The following is a 21,753-nucleotide window of genomic DNA, read 5'->3' as shown; positions in this document are numbered from 1 at the left end:
ATAATCTGTTTAATTGCACAGAGATTGCAAATCCTAGCTAGTAAAACAAAATATGGATCATTGGTTAACTTTATAGAAAAGCCTGATAAATTGGTTATGTGAATCCCGGATTTGTCTGTATTGTGTTTTTAAATTAGGGTATTTTTCCATAATTATGTGCTGTTTTTAACTATGTGCTAACTGTTTTTGAAAAACAAACAAATTGTTTTTGAAAAATATTGTACAAAACAAATATGAAGCATAAAATCGGAATGCCCCAAAATGAAATATTGAACCTTTGATTAAAGCAGTTATATATCTTTGGCCAACTATATGAAAAAAGTTCAATTTACTTGTAAGAAATTGCTACACAAATTTGGCCACTTGCACTTTTATGTCAAAATGTTCTTTTTTGAGAAAAAAAGGTTTCTAAAATTACTTCAAAAATTCTATATGTTTGACAAGTTTTGGTAACATACTCAAGCACTTTATGCGTGAATTGTGCCACTGTCCATCTTTTGCACAAGTCAAGATGGCTGTGTCCACTCCAGGAGAGAAGTAGAAGTTGGTTAAACACTTGTAGGTTACGTTTGATGTGAACAGGGTTGAGATGTTGGAGCTGACAACTACCGTATTCTCTAATGTTGGAAATGCCCCACAGTCTGTTGCTATAACAACACATTGGTATTTTTTGAAATTTAAAGAGAGCCAATCTATGCAATGTAGTCATAATGTAGTTTGAAACAGGTAAAAGCATCATTGGAACAGATTTTTCAAAACTTGTCAAATTTATGTAAAAAATATCACAGAAATATTTATGAGTTTAGATGTTTGGATAAAAAGCTTTTGCCATTAATCATGATTTTTGGGCTATAATACTCCTCATAGACTTATGAACATACATTATGTTTTCTCCAAAATGACAAAATTTGTGACTTAAGCAACAAAAATATACTTTTTCAAATTTTATGTTAATACCAAACACAAACCTTCACATTTGAGAGTCGTATTGGGTGGAAACCACTTTCCAGTTCCATCACATGTCAAGGTAGAAGCAGTAGATATTGTATAACCATCATGGCAAAAATACCTAAAAAAAGCTAATAGATACATCTACATGCACATTCATTTATCAATTGTTAGCAAGAGTACTGACCTTGCAGTATGAGTAAATGTCAAACCGCTAAGAACATAATGGCCATTGACAATGGGGGGTGGATCCTTGCATACAACTCCTGAAAAGCAAAAGCAAAAGCAATTCAACACAACACAATTGTCTAGTGCTAGTGATTGTCAAAACAAGTATGCTAACTATGTTTTGGCTATTATAGAGCATTGGTAAATTCTTTATGTGTCACAAGAATGCTTGTACTAGGAACTATTTTTACTAACAGTAAATTGATTTTGATCTTTGAAAATGTACATCAGTTTGAAAAACTCTCAAGGCATAGGAAAATTCTGTTGAAAATTTCTAAGTGGGAGCTAGGACCTTGTTTTGATTTTCTCTCACCAATGTAAAATAGCTTTTGAGTATGAAGCATAACTTCTATTGCTGGTTCAATACCACACATACTTATTAGCATGTTAGTAAAACTGAATTTTAAGGCAAATTTATTGGGTTAGTCCTATTGTTTATAAGGTTTAGTTGATCTGAATTCAGTTAAATTTAATTTTATCGGACGGAAATTTTTTTCCAGTTTGGTTAAGTAACAAAAAGTTAGAATTGCTTACGGATGCAACCCAAATTGGTCAAATCAACATTCCACTTTCCATTCTTCTGGCAAGTGACTTCCATATTAAATACACTGGTATTGAACCAAAATCCTTCATCACACTGATACGTAACCGTGGAATCCACCAAATATTGAATTGATGATGTTGCTATGTTTTTCGACACAAATCCATGCATTATAGCATTGGGTGGAGGACACACAATTTCTGTGTTAAAATTCATTGATATGAATATTATTAGAGGTCTAGAAATATGGACAGGCAACCAACTACTGAATGTATGCAGTGCTTTTTTTTGGTAAAAGCAGTCGGCCCAATTTTTACAATTACAGACATTAACATTTTTTCTGCTTTTACTTGGTTATGCAGTATTGCTCCTACTGTTTGATTTTCAAAACTTGAAATTAATTCAGTAAAAGTAAACTTAACTGTATTTTTAAAGTTGTTTCGTACAAGAAAAACACATGCAAATGTCAAAAAAGACAACAGCATTGGCAAAATGCTTTGGTTTATCCCCTTTAATAAAGTTTGTGTTTTTTTCAAGTATAAATACTCTACTTTGAAGTGTGTACCATTGCATTTCAAGTCTTGTGGGTTTAACGACCAAGTCCCGTCACCAGCACAAGTTGTGACAGCCGTCGATGTTTGCCGACTAAACTCCAAACCATGGTTACAAACAAGCTTTAATTGAACACCGAAGTTAAATTCCCACGTTCCAGTGCTAAAATTTGAGCAGAAACAGTAATACAAATTTAGTAAAGTTTCACAAAACTTCTTACTCTGGGTTCTCAAAAGCCACTTCGGCTATTGGTCGGTCAGAAACAACTGTTCGTTCAGCATTTTTGACACTACCAGGGTCTGGACATCTAGACTCTGACAAAAAGCAACATAACATAAAGATTAAACAAAAACTTTATTATAAAAGGTTATGTAAACTTTTACATTGGTGATGTTGGTCTTAAAATACAAAGGAAACATGCTTCGTTACAATAGTTAATACAACAGATACCTGTTACTTGCATACCAAACTTTTGAAGCTTTTTGAGCAATTATCTGTTAGTGTAAACCGTTTGTAAACAGTGCATATTGTTTGGTCAAATATGCAATTTATTTGTATTCAAACTAGTAACAATGTCTTTACCACTCATATGTCATTTAAAAATAATTTTCCATTTGCATTGTTTTAATTTTCTAAACATTTTTTTAATCTTTTTTAAATCTAAGTTAAAGTTTTTTGAGTTAAATAAAGAAGTAATTTTTGTGATTAATAAAAAGCAACCAACCAACACAAAATATATTTTCAGGTGGTGGTTCCCACAGGCCTTCTTTTGAACATGTTATGGTGATCATGCTTTTATGCTGATCTTTTAGCAGATACCCATCACTACATTCAATGGTGGCAGAAGCTCCATATTTTGTCCCACTGGGTGGTTTGACAGGTTTAGCATTGTAGAATGTGCCAGGGTGGCCACAGTCAACCTCTAAAAAAAATTAAAAATTACCTTTCAAACAGTGCTATGGAAGACAATGGAAAATAAATAATGCAAATATGTTTTTTTAAAATAATGATGTAGCTGCCCACATACTGCTATAAACAAATATTGCTCTTCCAGCAGTTTTATTAAGTTTAAACGTCTCATACAAAACACATTCATAAGTACAGTGCCATATCTTGAAACACAAAGTTCTTACAAAAACAACAAAAGCATTAGTAACACACAAATAACATTGATAGGGTGTCATATCAACTGTCTTAAAAACTGCTTGAAAAGCAATATTTTTTTTGCATTTTATGACTATGGGTTTATAAATGTATCCTGTCAAAATTTAGACCAAGGTTTCCCAACCGGTGGGCCGTTCTTTCTGGTGGGACACGAAGATTTTCAAACTATTACCATACCAATACAGTAGTTTAAAAAAGTCACACAGTTTGTAAGAACGTACTTTCAAGTTAAATTATATTTCTCTAAATTATAATATTACTTACTATGAAAGTCGCACAAGATTTCACGTTAAACAAAGCTTTATCACACAAACAAACTGCAATTGACACGTCACAACTGTACTTAAACTGCAATTGTCACATCACAACACTACTTGTATTAGCAACTATAACGAAATCAAAGACACGAAACAGTCTTAACACTGACACACTAAATGCTGCATTGTGTGTGAGCTTGTCTCTCATTAAACTTCGACTCGATCTCATCATATCAAATCATCAAGCTCAGGCTTTACATTAAAAGCTTGTGCGCTTACTATTTTTCTTTCTTAATTTTAGATCTTTTTGCATTGTGATTTTGTCGCACTATTAAACGGTGGTCCGCCCAATAATTTTTTTTTAAAGTGGGCTGTGAGCTGGAAAAGGTTGGGAAGCACTGTTTTAGACAGAAAAAATCTGTTTCCTTCAAAGATTTTTCGAAAAGTATGCTTCTACATGTTGTAATATCCATGTAGCAGCAAAACATTTCACTGCATCCATCAACTATGCCCCACACTTTATTGTGCTTCGTAACTTTCTTATATTGTAGCTATATTCAGTTTGATGATTGTTTTAGTCTAATTTTTTTGGTATTTTTTTTTTCATCCTGCAATATTAGTTCAACTTAACAGAAAAAACTCAAATCAAGGTGTTTGATTAAAAGTACAAATTAATGTTGTTCATTAAGCCTACAACATTTCAAGCATATTTTTTTATAAATTTTTTAGATTGCTAAAAATATCATCACTATTACAAACTATGTATTCTAAGCATACCTTTGCAAATAAAATTTCTTGGGTCAGGATACCACCTTCCATCAGCATTACATTCTGATATTCTTGAATGCAAAGCAGGTTGGATCCAATAACCGAGATCACAAAAATACTGCGTGAATGATCCAAACAAATGATCTGATTCAACCATTGATGTGAATGACACATTTGTTGGTTTGCCACATGAAATAGCTAAAATGAAACAAAAAAAATTAAACAATTATTTTCACTATGTTGTGGACACTCACAAATTGTGGCCAATTAACAAAGATTAGGAACACTATACACAAACTTGAAAAGTAATGTTATAAAAAACATAACCCAAGTTCTCTTGCAGTTATGTTTTTAAAACTAATATTAGGTTTTGACTTCGAATTGTTTTTATTGGCTTATTAGAGCAGCACTTTTGTGAATAAAATCATAGCAGCATGTTAATGTACGCTAATGTACATATGTGTGCAAAACAGTAGCAGGTTCTTTTATGCAATTTAAATTGAATTCTGACACAATTAAATAGTTTGTCCACTTTTTAGGGGGCCAGTGGGGTAAACATAATAACACACCACCCTGACTTAATCTGAGTAATAAAAGTTTTAAATAACATACATAAACTAAAAACATGTAAAGGGATAAATTAAATGCTAGTAACAGTAAATAAAACATTTTTGGAATGGCAAAAAGTACAATGTTAGTGTGTTGTAATTCTAAACAATACAAAATTGCTTACGTAAGCATTGAAATTGCCTCATGTCAGGAATCCACGTCTGCTGTTTTGTGCAAGTAATCTTAGTTTGATTTGTAGCTGTCAGTGAGTTACTGCCCAGTCGATGACCACGATCACACACAATCGTCACCGAGCGTTCAAATGAGAAATCGTCTCCAATCAGAAATGAATTTAAAGGGAGGTTTTCTGGCTTGCTACACGTCATATCTACAAAAAACACATATTTGGGAGATCTAAACAATGCATTTTAAAACTTAAAGGTGTGGGAACTTTTAACAAACAAGTTTGGGATTATTTGGAATAGGTTACCTGGACAACTTCAAATTTAAGACAACATAGACAATACAGGCATGTGGAAGAAAGATAAAGCAGTAAAGCAAACAAAAACCCACTATATTGTCCCAATATTGGTTTACCATTGGAAGACAAAGTTAAAAACATGATTGAGGTAACTAATCTATCTTTAAGCATTTTACTTGTTTTTAACTAGCATTTTGTCGAAACAAGGCAAAGTTAAAATCTTGCTTCAATGCAAGTACCTGAACTAGCATGCTTTGAGATATATTAGTCACCTGAAATTTTAAAAAAAATTTCCTATCCATCCTAAAATTTTAATTAGTGGAAGTTTTCAAAATGAGTTTTTAACTTTTTTTAGAATACAGGATACAGTTTGTAATATTCTTATTAAAATGGTTTTACTTTGTGCAAAGATGTTTAATATACTTTTTTCTCAAAAAACCAAACATGATTTAATGTTTAGACATCTTCCAGCAGGGACATGGTGCTGCTCAATATTAAGGTCTCAAATTATGAACAAACATTGAAACATGCTTACAGTTATTTTGCAAGCAAAGATACAGCATAGCTACAGCATATTTTGACCATTGTCATTCTGCCAGAATAAAAACGAAAAAAGGAATGCGAAACGAGAGACTGTCACGGATGGATGCGCAACGAACGTTTTGGCCAAATCCAAATATTGACGAAATATGCTAAATTTAATACAATTTTTAAAATCTTTTCGGGCCTATTATTTTCTTTACATTTGCAACATTGCTTAATCTTTCAGTCTATTTTAATAATCCGGTTTCAAAAAAGTGAACCCGACTCGATAATTACAGCAAAATGCAATTAACTAACACCCACTTTGGGACAAATGCTGAAAGCGACGAAATACGCTAAGTTCAACACAATATTCGAAATCTTTTCGGGCCCATTATTTTCTTTAAATTCGCCACATTGCCTAATCTGTTAGTCTATTTTAACAATCCGTTTTCAAAAAAGTGAACCCGACTCGATTATTACAGCAAAATGCAATTAACTAACACCCACTTTGAGTCAAATGCCAAGAGTGACGAAATACGCTAACTTGAATACAATATTTGAAATCTTTTCGGGCCCATTATTTTCTTTATATTCGCCACATTGCCTAATCTTTTAGTCTGTTTTAACAATCCATTTTCAAAAAAGTGAACCCGACTCGATTATTACTGCAAAATGCAATTAACTAACACCCACTGTAGGACAAATGCTGAAAGCGACGAAATACGCTAAGTTCAATACAATATTTGAAATCTTTTCGGGCCCATTATTTTCTTTAAATTCGCAACACTGCCTCATCTTTTAGTCTATTTTAACAATCCGGTTTCAAAAAAGTGAACCCGACTCGATAATTACAGCAAAATGCAATTAACTAGCACCCTCTTTGGGCCAAATGCCAATAGTGACGAAATACGCTAAGTTCAATACAATATTTGAAATCTTTTCGGGCCCATTATTTTCTTTAAATTCGCAACATTGCCTTATCTTTTAGTCTATTTTAATAATCCGTTTTCAAAGAAGTGAACCCGACTCGATAATTACAGCAAAATGCAATTAACTAACACCCACTTTGGGTCAAATGCCAAGAGTGACGAAACACGCTAACTTGAATACAATATTTGAAATCTATTAGGGCCCATTATTTTCTTTAAATTCGCAATACTGCCTAATCTTTTAGTCTATTTTAATAATCCGGTTTCAAAAAAGTGAACCCGACTCGATAATTACAGCAAAATGCAATCAACTAGCACCCTCTTTGGGCCAAATGCCAATAGTGACAAAATACGCTAAGTTCAATACAATATTTGAAATCTTTTCTGGCCCATTATTTTCTTTAAATTCGCAACACTGCCTCATCTTTTAGTCTATTTTAATAATCCGTTTTCAAAAAAGTGAACCCGACTCGATAATCACAGCAAAATGCAATTAACTAATACCCTCTTTGCGAATTTAAAGAAAATAATGGGCCCGAAAAGAATTCAAAAATTGCATTGAAGTTAGCGTATTTCGTCACTTTCGGCATTTGGCCCAAAGTGGGTGTTAGTTAATTGCATTTTGCTGTAATTGTCGAGTCGGGTTCACTTTTTTGAAAACGGATTATTAAAATAGACTGAAAGATGAGGCAATGTTGCGAATTTAAAGAAAATAATGGGCCCGAAAAGTTTTCAAAAATTGCATAGAAGTTAGCGTATTTCGTCACTTTTGGCATTTGGCCCAAAGTGGGTGTTAGTTAATTGCATTTTGCTGTAATTATCAAGTCGGGTTCACTTTTTTGAAAACGGATTATTAAAATAGACTAAAAGATTAATCAATGTTGCGAATTTAAAAAAAATAATGGGCCCAAAAAGTTTTCAAAAATTGTATTGAACTTAGCGTATTTCGCACTTTCAGCATTTGGCCCAAAGAGGGTGTTAGTTAATTGCATATTGCTGTAATTATCGAGTCGGGTTCACTTTTTTGAAACCGGATTGTTAAAATAGACTAAAAGATGAGGCAGTGTTCGAATTTAAAAACATAGTGGGGCCGAAAAGATTTTAAAAATTGTAATCAAGTTGGCATATTTCGTCACTATTGGCATTTGGCCCAAAGAGGGTGTTAGTTAATTGCATTTTGCTGTAATTATCGAGTCGGGTTCACTTTTTTGAAAACGGATTGTTAAAATAGACTAAAAGATGAGGCAGTGTTGCGAATTTAGAGAAAATAATGGGCCCGAAAAGATTTCAAATATTGTAAAAAAATTAGCGTATTTCGTCACTATTGGCATTTAGCCCAAAGTGGGTGTTAGTTAATTGCATTTTGCTGTAATTAACGAGTCGGGTTCACTTTTTTGAAAACGGATTGTTAAAATAGACTAAAAGATGAGGCAGTGTTGCGAATTTAGAGAAAATAATGGGCCCGAAAAGATTTCAAATATTGTATTGAACTTAGCGTATTTCGTCACTATTGGCATTTAGCCCAAAGTGGACGTTAGTTAATTGCATTTTGCTGTAATTATCGAGTCGGGTTCACTTTTTCGAAAACGGATTATTAAAATAGACTAAAAGATGAGGCAATGTTGCGAATTTAAAGAAAATAATGGGCCCGAAAAGTTTTCAAAAATTTCATTGAAGTTAGCGTATTTCATCACTTTCAGCATTTGGCCCAAAGTGGGTGCTAGTTAATTGCATTTTGCTGTAATTATCGAGTCGGGTTCACTTTTTTGAAACCGGATTATTAAAATAGACTGAAAGATTAAGCAATGTTGCGAATTTAAAGAAAATAATGGGCTCGAAAAGACTTTGAAAATTGTAATAAAGTTAGCATATTTCGTCAATATTTCGATTTGGCCAAAACGTTCGTTGCGCATCCATCCGTGACGTTCTCTCGTTTCGCATTCCTTTTTTTGTTTTTATTCTGGAAGAATGACGATGGTTTATTTTGCCACTGACCAATTGTGCCTTCCACTTTTTGCACTGCATAACCTTGCAACGTTGCCCAGCTACATCCGACTTGGTGGTTGTTTTAGTGAAAATTTTGCAACCATGTTTTCATTCAATAAACTCAATAATTCAGTTACCTTTGCAGTAAATAGTTGTTGGATGTGGATGCCATTCAGCGTCGTCTCGGCAAGTAATGGCAATTTTGTGCACATCCTTGGCAAACCATTGCCCGGTGGGACACTTGTACATAATTATAGAACCGAAATGAAACTCTCGAAAAGGTCTGGCAACTTCATATTTGTAAGTTCTTGGCACAGGACCTGGATCACCACATTCAATTTCTATAAAATTATACATGCCGATAATTTAATTTTAAGTAAAATCAGATAAGCAAGTCAATTCTAGTCACTGTAATAAACATGATATATTGATGACTTAGCACTTTTAATCGAAGGAAAAAATAAAAATGATGTGCTAAAGTAGCATAGCACAATTTTTTTTTATTTAGGAACAATACTTCACAAAGCATAACAAACATGAAGACAATTGCAAAGATACAATATCTGGAGAATAAATAAATTACTGCTGGTTTGAGCTATGAAAAAACGTAAAAAATAAATAACAAACAACTTGTTTGTCTATAAGATATACAGAACATCCAGTTATGCTAACAAATTGGCTAACATACAAAATATTTACTTTTACACGATAAAGTGTCAGGATCTGGTGACCAAGTACCAAACTGAGAACAGTGCACATCCTTATAAAAAATACCAGGTTTAATCCAGTATCCCTCATTACAGGAGTATCTGAAATTTACAAACAATTTTGGATCCTCAAATTACAACAGTACTTGTGGCTTCGTAAAAACAACGGTTTCTACATACTGAAAAACATAAATAACCTTTAGCTATCAGGCATAATAAATGAGTATTGCTCTTCCAGCAGTTTTAATTATAAATAATCAACATTTTCATGTCCCATCTGTGCCACTTTCATCAGGATAATGGCGTATCTTGCAAGACAATTTTTTTTTATAAAGCAGCAAGATATGCCATTATCCTGACAAAGGTGTCACAGATGGGACATGAAAATGTTGATCATTTATAATTAAAACTGCTGGAAGAGCAATACTCGTTATAGCAGTTTAAATTAAAAAACAACAAGTAAACCACCAGCCTAGTACAATACAAATGAAATTATAAGCAGATATTTTTCAATAAACTAAGACACAGAGCTCTTAATACATTTCTTTGCCAAATGGAATTCGTTCCTTACCTTGTAAGTGAATTGTATTGGGTCCCAGTTGAAGTCATTGTGGTATTAGCAAGTGTTGGAGGTTTCGGGCATATGACAACTGTGAAGAAATAGTTTGTGTGGCTGTAAAAAGTGTAAGGTGTAGCAACAAGTAATTTAAACAATACTTTGACATTCATTAACATCATGAGAAGCTTTCCATATTCCCTCGTCACTGCAGTATACAGTGATTGCCTCCAACGCTTCACGAAAATTCCATCCACTAAAACACATTAAATAGAAATTGCAAACGAAAAATTCAAGCCAATATTGATCTAAAATATTTTGACAATTTACCTTTTTCAAATACTAAGATGAAACAAAATTAAAACCACAAAACAGCATATTACTCGCCAAAACATAAAAATAAATTAATCAAATGTAACAGAAAGACATAGATGTCATTCAGTTACAACAGGGGTCACCAAACTACGGCTCTAAGACCATTTCATCGGTCAGCGACCACATTTTTTGGTTTGCCAAATGGTATAACTTTGTAACATTAAAAATTAACCTAATCCTTATGAAAGTTTCCCTAACGAGATATGTAGTAGAATTGATATTACCTAGCTTTATATAGAATTACAACGCCCAGGAGTGATCCAAAGCCAGTTTGTTAGACTACAAGTGTTAATTGTACGCAACAAATGGTTTCTTTTGTTACTTGTGACGTAATATACAAGCATTGCTAGTAAGATGAGACTAACTATACAGTTTAACAGTCGCATCACCATATTTTAAATTAGTGGTTCCCAAACTATGGTACACGTACCACTAGTGGTATGCGAAGGTCTCCAAGGTGGTACGCGAGCAACTTATTAAGTTCACACCAAACGATCGCAAATGATCTTCTATTGATTATCGTAAGCATTGTTTTAATTCACACAAGTTACGTAGAGCGTGAAATTTCATACTATATTCCCTACTAAATTCTAATTCCTTGTAGTGTATTGACGCATTGAACTGTAAAGCAGGGTTTCTTTGTGACGAAATAGGTTTATTATGACGTAATGAATCTGTTATTACGACGTAATAAGTCCTTAAAGTCAGTTTTTGTAATGAGCTACTAGTTGTGTTAACAGTAGCACCGTAGCGAGGGCGGTAAAAGTTTGACTAATTTTTGCTTAATATTTACGAGCTTTTGGTTACTAAAGGCTAAAGTTTCTAAGGTAAAGTTAGTTAGTAAAGTTTAGTAACATTTTTATTCATTAAGTTCTAACAATTATTGTAGGTGGTACGAGAACGCTGCATGAACCAAAAAATGGTACGCGAGTAGATGAAGTTTGGGAACCACTGTTTTAAATGGAATTGTTGAAAAGCCAATCTTGGCGCCCCTATAAAAATCGCCTTGCTGGCTAAGTTGAGAAAAACGGCGCTAAGGCATGTAAACCATGCAGCCCGAACGAATCATTATTAAACATATCCGGCCCTCAGTGAAAAAAGTTTGGTGACCCCTGAGTTACAACATTGTTAAGTTTAACCAAAATTGGCAAAAAATTTGAAGCAATTATTGCATCTAAAAAACAAAAACTTTTGTTGGTTTTGTACAGTCAATGTTTAAACACTGGTGCTCTATAAAAATGTAATGTTTTTGGACTCATAGGCAGTAAAAATGCCAGCTTACATTTTACAAGCAATGGTCATGTGTGCTTTGTAGTTCCTGTTCTCAATGTTCCCGAACGTAACTTTTGCATTTTCCGGAACTTTGTATGGAGAACATTGAATGGATTTACAAATAAGATTCACAGGGTTGGGAATCCAAGTGGACATAGCCGAACATCTGTGAAAAAGTTTCAATACTCAGACAAAAGCAAGTTATGGCATACAGCAGGGATTGACAACCCTTTAAACACAGCATATCAGTTTGATTGCTATACAAAATGGTTATGACTTGTGTGACAATATTTCATGTGTAATAGTGCTTTGTTTGTGTAAATTGATTTAAATACAAATACAGTAGCAGGCAGATTCATATTTGCAGGTTGTGTTTGCAATACTATCAAATGCAATCAATGTAAAATCAAACATCACTTGGGATGCCATAAAAACAACGTTGTACATCAACCTTGGCATGCATTTCAGTGGATTATGTATCACTAGCCTATAGATCAGTGGTTCTTAACAGTGGCACGCTTGTACAAATACAACAAACAAGTTAGTTTGTAAGAAAGAAGTTGTGTTAAGAAGTTAGGTATTTTTGGCTGGTTCAACCTTTTAACTAATTTTTGTTACCTTGATATATAGGATTTTTGTTTTCTTAAAAATTCATACCCAGACCAGCAAGTATACTTCACTGCTGTGCCATAAACATATCCATCCTTCCTCTCGGATATAGTTCGAACCTAAAAAAGTGAAAACCAAACAGTTGTGTGATTACTGATTACCCACAAATGGTATAAATAACTGCTAACAAAAAGCTAAACATTTAAAATAATTAAAAGAAATGTGGAGTTAAACAAGAGGACATGTATTAGATTGGATCCATACAAAAAACCTGTGAGTTTTTCAAAATTGGTGGAGAAGTACAGTTTATAGTTTCACACTGAATTGTGTAGGGATCAGGAATCCATCGACCCTGCCTAATGCATGACACAGTTTGTTTGTGGTAAGGTTTTCTGAAATGACATATGTCCATTTCTGTTTCCAGGTGCCTGTAGACATATAAGAATTGTTTCTGATTAGATATGGGAGTTGCTAATATGCGTTTTTAGGCATTTATCGAATGCAAAAAGGGTGGTAGGCTCCAAGTCAGTGGTTCTCAACCGGGGTCCGCAAAGCATTTTTAGGGGGTCTGTGTCCATTTCTTAAATTGCACAAAACAAGTTTAATAAATTGCAATTAAAAAAAAACGCTTTGGCGTTTTAAAACAGCATGAAGCGTGCCACATCACAAAGCAATGGGCCTTGCTTGTTAATTTCCCGACATGCAACCCAAACCTAGGGGCGCAATTAGGTTACAGTATCAAAAAGGGAAAAAGGTTGAGAACCACTGCTCTAAATTTTCAAGCAAATTTGCTTCCATACACAGAGCTGTCCTGTTGGTATAAAAGTATTTACCTTTCCGAGTATGCTATGATTTCCAAACCATCAATTTTGTCACTTGATGTATGAAGATATTTTCCACTTTCACTGTAGGCCAGGTAAAAATGTTGGGAGGCATTTAGACCAATAATAAGGTTGCTTACTCCCTGAAAAAGGTCAATGTTTTAAATGTTACCTCTAAACACAACAAAAAAGGTAACACTGATGCATACAAGACAAAATCCAAACAAAGGGCACAGTCATGTAGTTTTCAAGCATTTTTAGCAGTATACTTTCCAGAATAAACTAACTAATAAAAAGTCATAGAGAACCTTCACATTGGCAAAAATATATCCTTCATATGCAACAAAGCAAAAAAATTAAAACAAAAGATTTGGTTGACATTGTTTGGAATGTTCACCCAATTTAAAACAAAGTTTTTGACTTTTTTTTCAGAAATGTGCATCCAAATAATAATGCAGACATATACAAAAAAAAAACTTGTTCTCAAATTTTAAAGGTAAAAAACCCTGAAGCATGACTCAAAACTATGTGATAATTACATTTTTTTATTTTTTTGCTATAGTTTAAATTTTGTTTTAAAACTAACATCTTCATTGCAGAACCACCCTTGTCTATAGTCACTACTGTTGCAATAAGTCAAAATGAATTTCTTAAAGGTAGCGACAGCAGTAGGTAGGGATTCCACAGTGAGACAGAGTCCAGAATGTACATCTTTCAAATGCATTGTCTTCCCTTCTATTTCGTTTTCCACCCATTGTAGATACAATGCATCGGGTGTTCCACAAGCCTCTTCGCGAGCATGAATATATCCATCAGCGTCTAAACAAAGAAAGACATACAACCTTCATTTTACATCTAATGAAACAAGTCAAAAAAGTTTCAGATGTCAAATTTAAAAAAGTTGTTTTGAGTACATAATGGAGGCGAAAACATAAATAAAAATGCCTAACTGCAATTTAACCAAACAACATCGGGTGTTAATTTTCTATTTTTTATAATTCTGGAAGTTTGGATAGATACAAGTACAGGCTGCTGCATATATTACTAAATCTTTTAACTGTGTAAAAAAAACTTTTTTAGTGTTTCTCAACCTTAGTAGATTTTGTATCATTTCCTTTTTCGTCATAATCATTTGCGGACTTAATGTGCAGTAGAGAAAAATTATGGAATTAAGTAAGATGATTTAGCATTTTGTGAGATAGTCACAGACTCTTTTTTAGGTGTACAAACTTGTTGAGAAATGCCTACAAAACAAACCTGGTAATCACACTAAAGGTGCAACAAGTCGTAAGTGAAAAAAATAATTTTGTACCACACTACCAACACTAGTGGTCATGTGATCCAAAAAACATAACTGTGATTGCAAGTTGCTATAACACAACCACACCTTCACATCTAAAGGCAGAATTTTCTAATAGATATAACTCACATTTAAAAAAAAAATGATACCTTCAACAAAACAAGTTTCTTTCAATACTGCATATGGTGAAAATATTCTACGTATTGAACGTCCAGGGTGGCAGTAATAAGTGACCTCCCTTTTGTAAGTGTATTCATCAAGAAATTGAGTTTTGTTACTCTCTGCACCAACAACATCAGGTGGGGATCGACACTTGATTTCTGTATGCAAAGAGTAAAAATTTGCCGTTGTATTTTTCAATCAATTTTTTAAAGTTTAAAATCTTTTACAGTAAAAAATTGTACCACATTGTTGTAAGTGTTAAAATTAATTGCTGATATTGGAAAACACTAAAAAAAAATATAAACAAAAATGATTGTGAAAGTTCTATAGATTTTCTAGTTAAATTTGCAAAATCAACTTAAACACAAAATAAAATATACCTTACTTAGACAAAATACGCCTTACTTCAAAACATGTACGCCATATGAAGTATCAATATTAATCCAAAAGTATTTCATATGCCACTAAAAAAAGAAACTGTTTATTTTACTCTCCACCTTTTTAGTCATACTATAAAAGAAGTGTGCAATCAATATTAATGATGGGCCAAATACAATTAATTTAATTCAATTATAGCTAGCACTTTCAGATAACACAGGTTGTTTTTACTTTTTTGCACACTGAGCAATCATAAAATGAGTTAACAAGTAACAATATCATTAGCAAATAGGTTGCAAACTAATAGAACTGCGCACAGTGATATGCTCATTAACGATATATTCATTAAAATCACTCGCTAGCACTAAACTAAAATAGTTACACCTTCATTTGGAGTCCAAAAATCTTTACAGCTAGCACAACCTTTGTTGTACACATTTGGCCTGCAAGCCTATAATTGCAAACCCCTGTCTAAAAATTTTGCTTTTCAAGTCCTTCTTATGTTTCACTAGCCTACCTTCACAGTAGAAGTCAGTTGAATCCGGATTCCAGTTTCCATCATTACCACATCGCAGGGTAATAGTGTGAGTGAAGTTGGCACTAAGATCAGATCTCCAAGATTTTAGTTCATAACCAGCAGCACAACTTAAGTTATTCGTTTTTTTGTCCAGAGGAACCCAAGCTGCGTTCTTCACATCACCAGGAGGGGAACAGATCACCTCTACAGCATTGGATAAAAATAATGTATTTAAAAGGTTTTGTGTTTTGGTAAAACAGTTTGCACATAAAGAATGGACATCATTCTTCACTTTAGTTATCATTTTCTGAATTTAATGTAACAGTGGTCTTTAACCTGTGGGTCAGGACCCCAAGTGGGGTCACCTAAACTCTTTCTGGGGTCACTATAAATGCACACTATTGGCGTTTAAATTTATTACCGAAAAATGATATGTTTTTGTTCTAGTTTGCAACCTTTGCTCATGTTTTGCAGTACAGCTTGGTACCCCTTGTTACAATCTTATGATTGTGATGCAATAATTATTATAAAACACAAGTTGTTCAACCCATTGTTGCCTGGTAGAGCGCTATGAATGACATATTGTGTCTAAAATAATACAGCGGGTACAGGAAAAATGCATGAATTTACTGATTTCTGCAAACTGGTGAGCTTTAATGCGAATTAGATTAGCAAAATTAAATGAAACTTTTGGGTTCTAACATTTAAGCGCATTAATGCACGCTGAATGACGTGAATGCTAATGTTTAAAGTCTACTTGAAAATTAAGCTGGCATATTTACATGAAAATAGCTTCAGTTTCGACATTACTTAAAACATTTTTCTCCCTTGCGGAAAAAATGGGGTCGCATGTAAATGCTGATTTAATTTACCTTCAAATTGGGGTCGCCTACAAAAAAGGTTGATGACCACTGTAATATACGAATGTTTACCAAAGTGGATAAAGATTTTTGTTTAAATGTTTCGCATTTCTTTTCTACTTTGTTTTTTTGACATGCATTTTGGCAGCTTCTTATTTAAACCACATTAATGGAGTTTTCGGATTTTTGCCGAAAGGTTTTTGAAAACTAACAATACATCATATATTTACATATAGGGGTGATTTGGTGAGACATGGACAAAAAAGGTAAGAAAACAGTTTAATAAACAATTAAGCATGTTAATAGTAGGTGCTAACACCACACGAGTTTCATTTGATCTCACATCTCATATCAAACAACTTAATTTTGCTTGCTGCATTGTGCATCACCTGTAATTTTAAATTTACCTTTGAAAGTGCCACAGTTGTAAGAAGAAAGAGGTTTAACACATCTAACAAAAATTAACTAAGTAGTTCAGAATTGTATAGCATTTACCATCTTAAAGAGCAAAATAGTAATGATTATGTACACAATCTGCGCTTTAAAATAATTTCAAACAAACATATGCCAAACAGCACTGTACTGTTTCTTGGTATAAAAAGATTACAATTTTTTAAAATGTTACAAAACAGAGGCAATTATTCTGTTAAATACAATACTCGGAAATTAAAAAAAGTGAGTTATCTGAATAAATACTACGAGGCCAAAAGCTCTTTGCCCAAAGAAATATGTAAGTGCAAAGGCAGCGTGGAAACAAAAAAACAAAGGCTTACCCCAGCAGACAACGTCCTTTGGAGCAGGTTTCCAAGATCCGTCAGCAGCGCAATTAATATCAGTGGTTGGTATCCCAGGACCGAACCAATATCCATCATCACATGTTATCGTGGCATTGTATGGATATTCAAATGTAAAAGAATCTATCCTTGCGAACGGAATCTTCTCAGGTGGATCACAAACAACAGCTTAAAAGTTGTAATGGCATTTGTTGCAGAAATTTGGAAACACAAGCTTGGTAAAAGTTAGTAAAAAAGCATGTTTTAGAGTTGGGTTTCTCAATCTAGGAGGGTAATATAACTTTGAGACTTTTGTAAAGTAAGGCACTTATTCATACAATATATTAGATTAAGTTGGTGGCTATTTTTAAAGGTTAAAAAGCTGTGTGTGTGCTCTTTTTTAAAGCGGTTTTGAGCTATACTAGCATGTCTTTGGGTTTGAAATAAATAAAACATTTATGAGAATTATATTAAGTCAAGTGATTAAAACAAATTTTTGTAATGGACCAAAACCACCAACAGCATGGCTTCATCTGGCGATCACTGTTTATGTTTATACAACCATAAGCCAGTAAAACCAATTGACAATAAAATCCTTGGTTAAAACAGAATCTGCCATTTTTTTTCAGTAAAGCCATGTATATTTCGTCTAAATGACATTATCAGTTTCTTTCAAAATACAATCATGTATTAATAAAGAACTGGTGATGTCACTGAGACAAGTGTTAACCTTTTTACCATAAGTAAAGAAAGCAAATTCTTACGTAAACACTTAAGTGTGAGAAGAGACGGAGCCCATTCAGCATTGCCTGAACATGTCACTTTTGTTTTAAAGATGCTTTTGGCGAACCAAAATCCTGCGTAACATGTGAAGTAAGCTTTATCCTGCCAGTCAAGCCCATCTATTCTAGACAAGTTTGCATTAAGAACCTCTGTTGGTTTAGGACAAGACAAATCTAAAAATGTAAGGAGGGAACATAAAATATACAAATTATTCTAAATAAAATTAAAAACTTACATCTAGAGATTAAATACAGTCATTTTTTCTGAATAAAATTCAAAACTTATAGCAACACATTAAATTCAGACGTTTTTGAGTAAAATTCAAACCTTGCATCTATAAATTAAATACAGACTGAGAAAAAATCGAAACTTACATCAACAAATACAATTCAGACATTTTTGAGTAAAATTCAAAACTTGCATCCATAAATTAAATACAGACATTTTTCTGAGTAAAATTCGAAACTTACATCAACAAACAAAATGCAGATATTTTTTGAGTAAAATGCATAACTTGCATCTATAAATTAAATACAGACATTTTTCTGAGTAACATTTGAAATTTACACAAACAAATGAAATTCAAACATTTTTTGAGTAAAATTCAAAACTCGCATCTATAAATTAAATACAGACATTTTTCCGAGCAACATTTGAAATTTACACAAACAAATGAAATTCAAACATTTTTTGAGTAAAATTCAAAACTCGCATCTATAAATTAAATACAGACATTTTTCTGAATTACATTCGAAACTTACACAAACAAATGAAATTCAAACATTTTTTGAGTAAAATTTAAAACTCGCATCTATAAATTAAATAGACATTTTAAATTTTAAAACTTACATTTGCAGATTAAGCGGTATGGGTCTGGATCCCATTCAAGATCTGATTGGCAAGTTATTGTCTGCAAACAAAATTAGGCTTTTACCACCACAAAAATGTATGTTTTAACAAAAGAAAAATTACAATAAGCTACTGCCTTAAACAAAGCTTTATTCACACTTTTTGTAAAAAAATCCCTGCATGGTGACACAAAGTATTTATTCTGAGATGTTTTTCTCCAGCAGTCGGTATTTTATGTCGAAGATGACCAATTGACTGTTTGTTTTTTTATCTTGTAACGACCATAAAATTCACTGATAAAGATTCTATTTGAATAAGAAAGTTTAATCATACCCATAAGATTGAAATATATATGGTGTTTATAGGACTTATTAACTAATAATGTAAGGGAGAGTATTGTTATTTCAACATTATCCCTGCAAAAAAACTAAAAAGGACCTAGAATAGTAAACTTTTTTGTTTCAAATTTTTTTTTGTACATCTTAGGACAATTCAAGGCTATAAAGATTCTGACAAGAAACAGATTAGCCAATGGTTTTACTTGCTGCTTGGATTTGACTTTTCATTTTATTTAAAAATGACCTGAAATGTGTTGAAATGTCATTTTTTACTTTACATAACTATAATGGTCTGTTCCTTGTCACAATTTTTATCTTTTTTACACAAAACAAGCTTGCCTGAACAAATCTACCATCACCAAACCAATATCCAGGGTCACATTCATACGAAGATCTTCCAAGGTAGGAATAACTGGTGAAATGAGTCTCCAGGCGTGATGCATGCTGCAGATCAGGAGGCGGAGGACAAAACCATCTAGACTGTTTTCTGTGAATTAAAATAAGATAGGCAACTTTTAGTACAGCACCTCAATACAATATTAAGCCAGGGGTTTATAAGCAGGGGTACGAAGCACCAAAGTTTGGGCTGCAAGGCTTAGTGGTTAAAGAATGGTTTTATGGCTTAAACAAAAACAGTAAAGTTTTGTTATGGATAAAATGTGGGTGTGCTGAAATGAATATTTATTTAAAAGACTTATCTGGCAAGGCATGTATTCTATACATATTCATTAGTTACAAATGTATTGAGTTTCTTGTCAATGATAAAACGCTTGTGTGCTCGCAATCTTCATTCATTGCCCTGAAGAAGTCCTACCGTTCTAGTTGGGGTAGCATCAGCAAAAATACAAGTTCTTGAAAAACAACTAGTATTTTGTTTTGCACCACACTAGTTGAATGACAAAAATTATTAAATGAGAAGAAAATAGTTTGTTTCTGATAGTCATTGTAGACAAGTGTCTAACGCAATTTTGTGTGTGTCTAATTGCAAATGAGCAAAGTTTCAGACAGACTGGAATATGGGAGTGTTCTGTTAATTTAATTTGTTCTGGTAATTCTGTTACTAACTGTTAATTTAAAAAACTTATCTATTATTGTGTGCATTTAACACACATTCATTAATTACACATGTATTGGGTGCCAGTTGGACAAAAAATGTTTATTTCTGCAAGTAAATGTAGACAAGGGATCCACAGCAATTTTATAAAACATGAAACCTTACAAGCACAAAGGGAACCACTGGTTTATGAAATAGTTTACGAAAAAATCCATATACCTTAGTTACTCAACTTTTTGGGCCTACGCAAGATTTTAAATAATGACCTGCATATATATTGTCAAATCTAATCACTTTCATCAATGAAGTCATTTACTCCAGAATGATTCAAGCCCTGGACTTCAAATAAATAACTTAAGTCGGGGAAACAGCCTTGTTTAAACAATGGTCACAAGTACAAGCTAGGCTTTGTTTTAAGTAGAAAGATTGATTTCATTGGACTAAAGTTTCTCAAAAACAAAAGGCAACCTTCACATTACCATATTAAACTATACAACAATACAAACCTGCAAATGTATTTAGCCGGATCCTTGGGATTTTTTTCTTGCACCCCCTCCTTGTCAGCAGCATGCAGCCACAAAGCCAATGCCCACGGCAAAGTTAATGGATTATCACTTCCTAAAAATCAATAAAATGTAATGAAAAAATGATCATTTTCCACAGGGGACACCAAACTATGGACCACGGGCCGGATCCTTACCCGCGCTGTCATTTTTCTGGCCGTTAAGGTATTTTTGGTTTAACAAAACGTTAGGCACATTTTGTACTGTCATAAATTAAAGCTTGTACAAACCTGAAGAATGGATTCTGGTAACAATTTACATCACAGACAAGAGCAAATAATAGTAACTGTGCTCGAACAGTTGCCTTTATTTGGTACTTAAAATAAAGGAGCATTAGTGGGTAGATGAGAAACTCATACATTCTTCATGATTTAATAATTTACAAGCAGCACCATCTAAATACAAATAGAATTAGAAGGACCTGTAGTCGACCTGTCAAAACTGCGAGAGTTTCAGTTTAGGAAAAGGTGCGTCATGCAGCCCACATGCGTCAGTATTTAAGCTATCTGGCCCGGTGTGGACAAAGTTTAGTGACCCCTGATCTCCCAAAAAACAAATAATAAACCTTTGTAACACCACACATCAGCTTTAGTTGGAGTAGGAGTACATTGTTTTACGCCACCCTTGGGGGCACTGAATGTGCAATATGGGTCATTGCTTCCCATCACTGAATATGCATCACCTCCATCCACCCAAGCACAAGCGCAAGATGATATATCCTGAAATATTGGTTTTGAAGATATATTTACGCCAACTAGGTTGTTGCTACATATTTTTGTTATCTTTTTCTTATTGTTAATTGTTCAAGTATACGAAAAATGATTATTGATCAGTTAGGCTGCTATCAGGAAATCGCTTCTAAGTGAGAATACTTGTAGATATAGTAACTTTTTTTTACTTACGGTATA

General features: G+C 33.3%; 1 protein-coding gene across 1 annotated transcript in view; it reads right to left on the bottom strand.

Annotated features, from left to right (window-relative positions):
* Positions 1-21,753, bottom strand: part of LOC145212961 (uncharacterized) — an 85,704-nt gene that overhangs the window by 23,859 nt on the left and 40,092 nt on the right. Inside the window, exons 39-64 of the mRNA XM_080081208.1 lie at positions 21,411-21,564; positions 20,789-20,900; positions 19,568-19,715; positions 18,891-18,951; positions 18,023-18,214; positions 17,259-17,447; positions 15,626-15,829; positions 14,718-14,888; positions 13,855-14,087; positions 13,281-13,411; positions 12,719-12,875; positions 12,457-12,566; positions 11,849-12,004; positions 10,353-10,447; positions 10,207-10,285; positions 9,628-9,737; positions 9,066-9,269; positions 5,192-5,395; positions 4,468-4,656; positions 2,994-3,191; positions 2,490-2,583; positions 2,283-2,431; positions 1,711-1,917; positions 1,136-1,214; positions 969-1,069; positions 459-647 (exon numbers count right to left, since the gene is read on the bottom strand). Coding sequence (XP_079937334.1) covers positions 459-647; positions 969-1,069; positions 1,136-1,214; positions 1,711-1,917; positions 2,283-2,431; positions 2,490-2,583; positions 2,994-3,191; positions 4,468-4,656; positions 5,192-5,395; positions 9,066-9,269; positions 9,628-9,737; positions 10,207-10,285; positions 10,353-10,447; positions 11,849-12,004; positions 12,457-12,566; positions 12,719-12,875; positions 13,281-13,411; positions 13,855-14,087; positions 14,718-14,888; positions 15,626-15,829; positions 17,259-17,447; positions 18,023-18,214; positions 18,891-18,951; positions 19,568-19,715; positions 20,789-20,900; positions 21,411-21,564 — 3,916 coding nt within the window. The remainder of the gene's footprint in view (positions 1-458; positions 648-968; positions 1,070-1,135; positions 1,215-1,710; positions 1,918-2,282; positions 2,432-2,489; positions 2,584-2,993; positions 3,192-4,467; positions 4,657-5,191; positions 5,396-9,065; positions 9,270-9,627; positions 9,738-10,206; positions 10,286-10,352; positions 10,448-11,848; positions 12,005-12,456; positions 12,567-12,718; positions 12,876-13,280; positions 13,412-13,854; positions 14,088-14,717; positions 14,889-15,625; positions 15,830-17,258; positions 17,448-18,022; positions 18,215-18,890; positions 18,952-19,567; positions 19,716-20,788; positions 20,901-21,410; positions 21,565-21,753) is intronic.

Source organism: Phallusia mammillata, chromosome 2 (assembly GCF_965637545.1).
Source record: "Phallusia mammillata chromosome 2, kaPhaMamm4.hap1.1, whole genome shotgun sequence".
Lineage (NCBI taxonomy): Eukaryota > Metazoa > Chordata > Ascidiacea > Phlebobranchia > Ascidiidae > Phallusia > Phallusia mammillata.
This window is presented reverse-complemented; position numbering and strand designations above follow the sequence as displayed.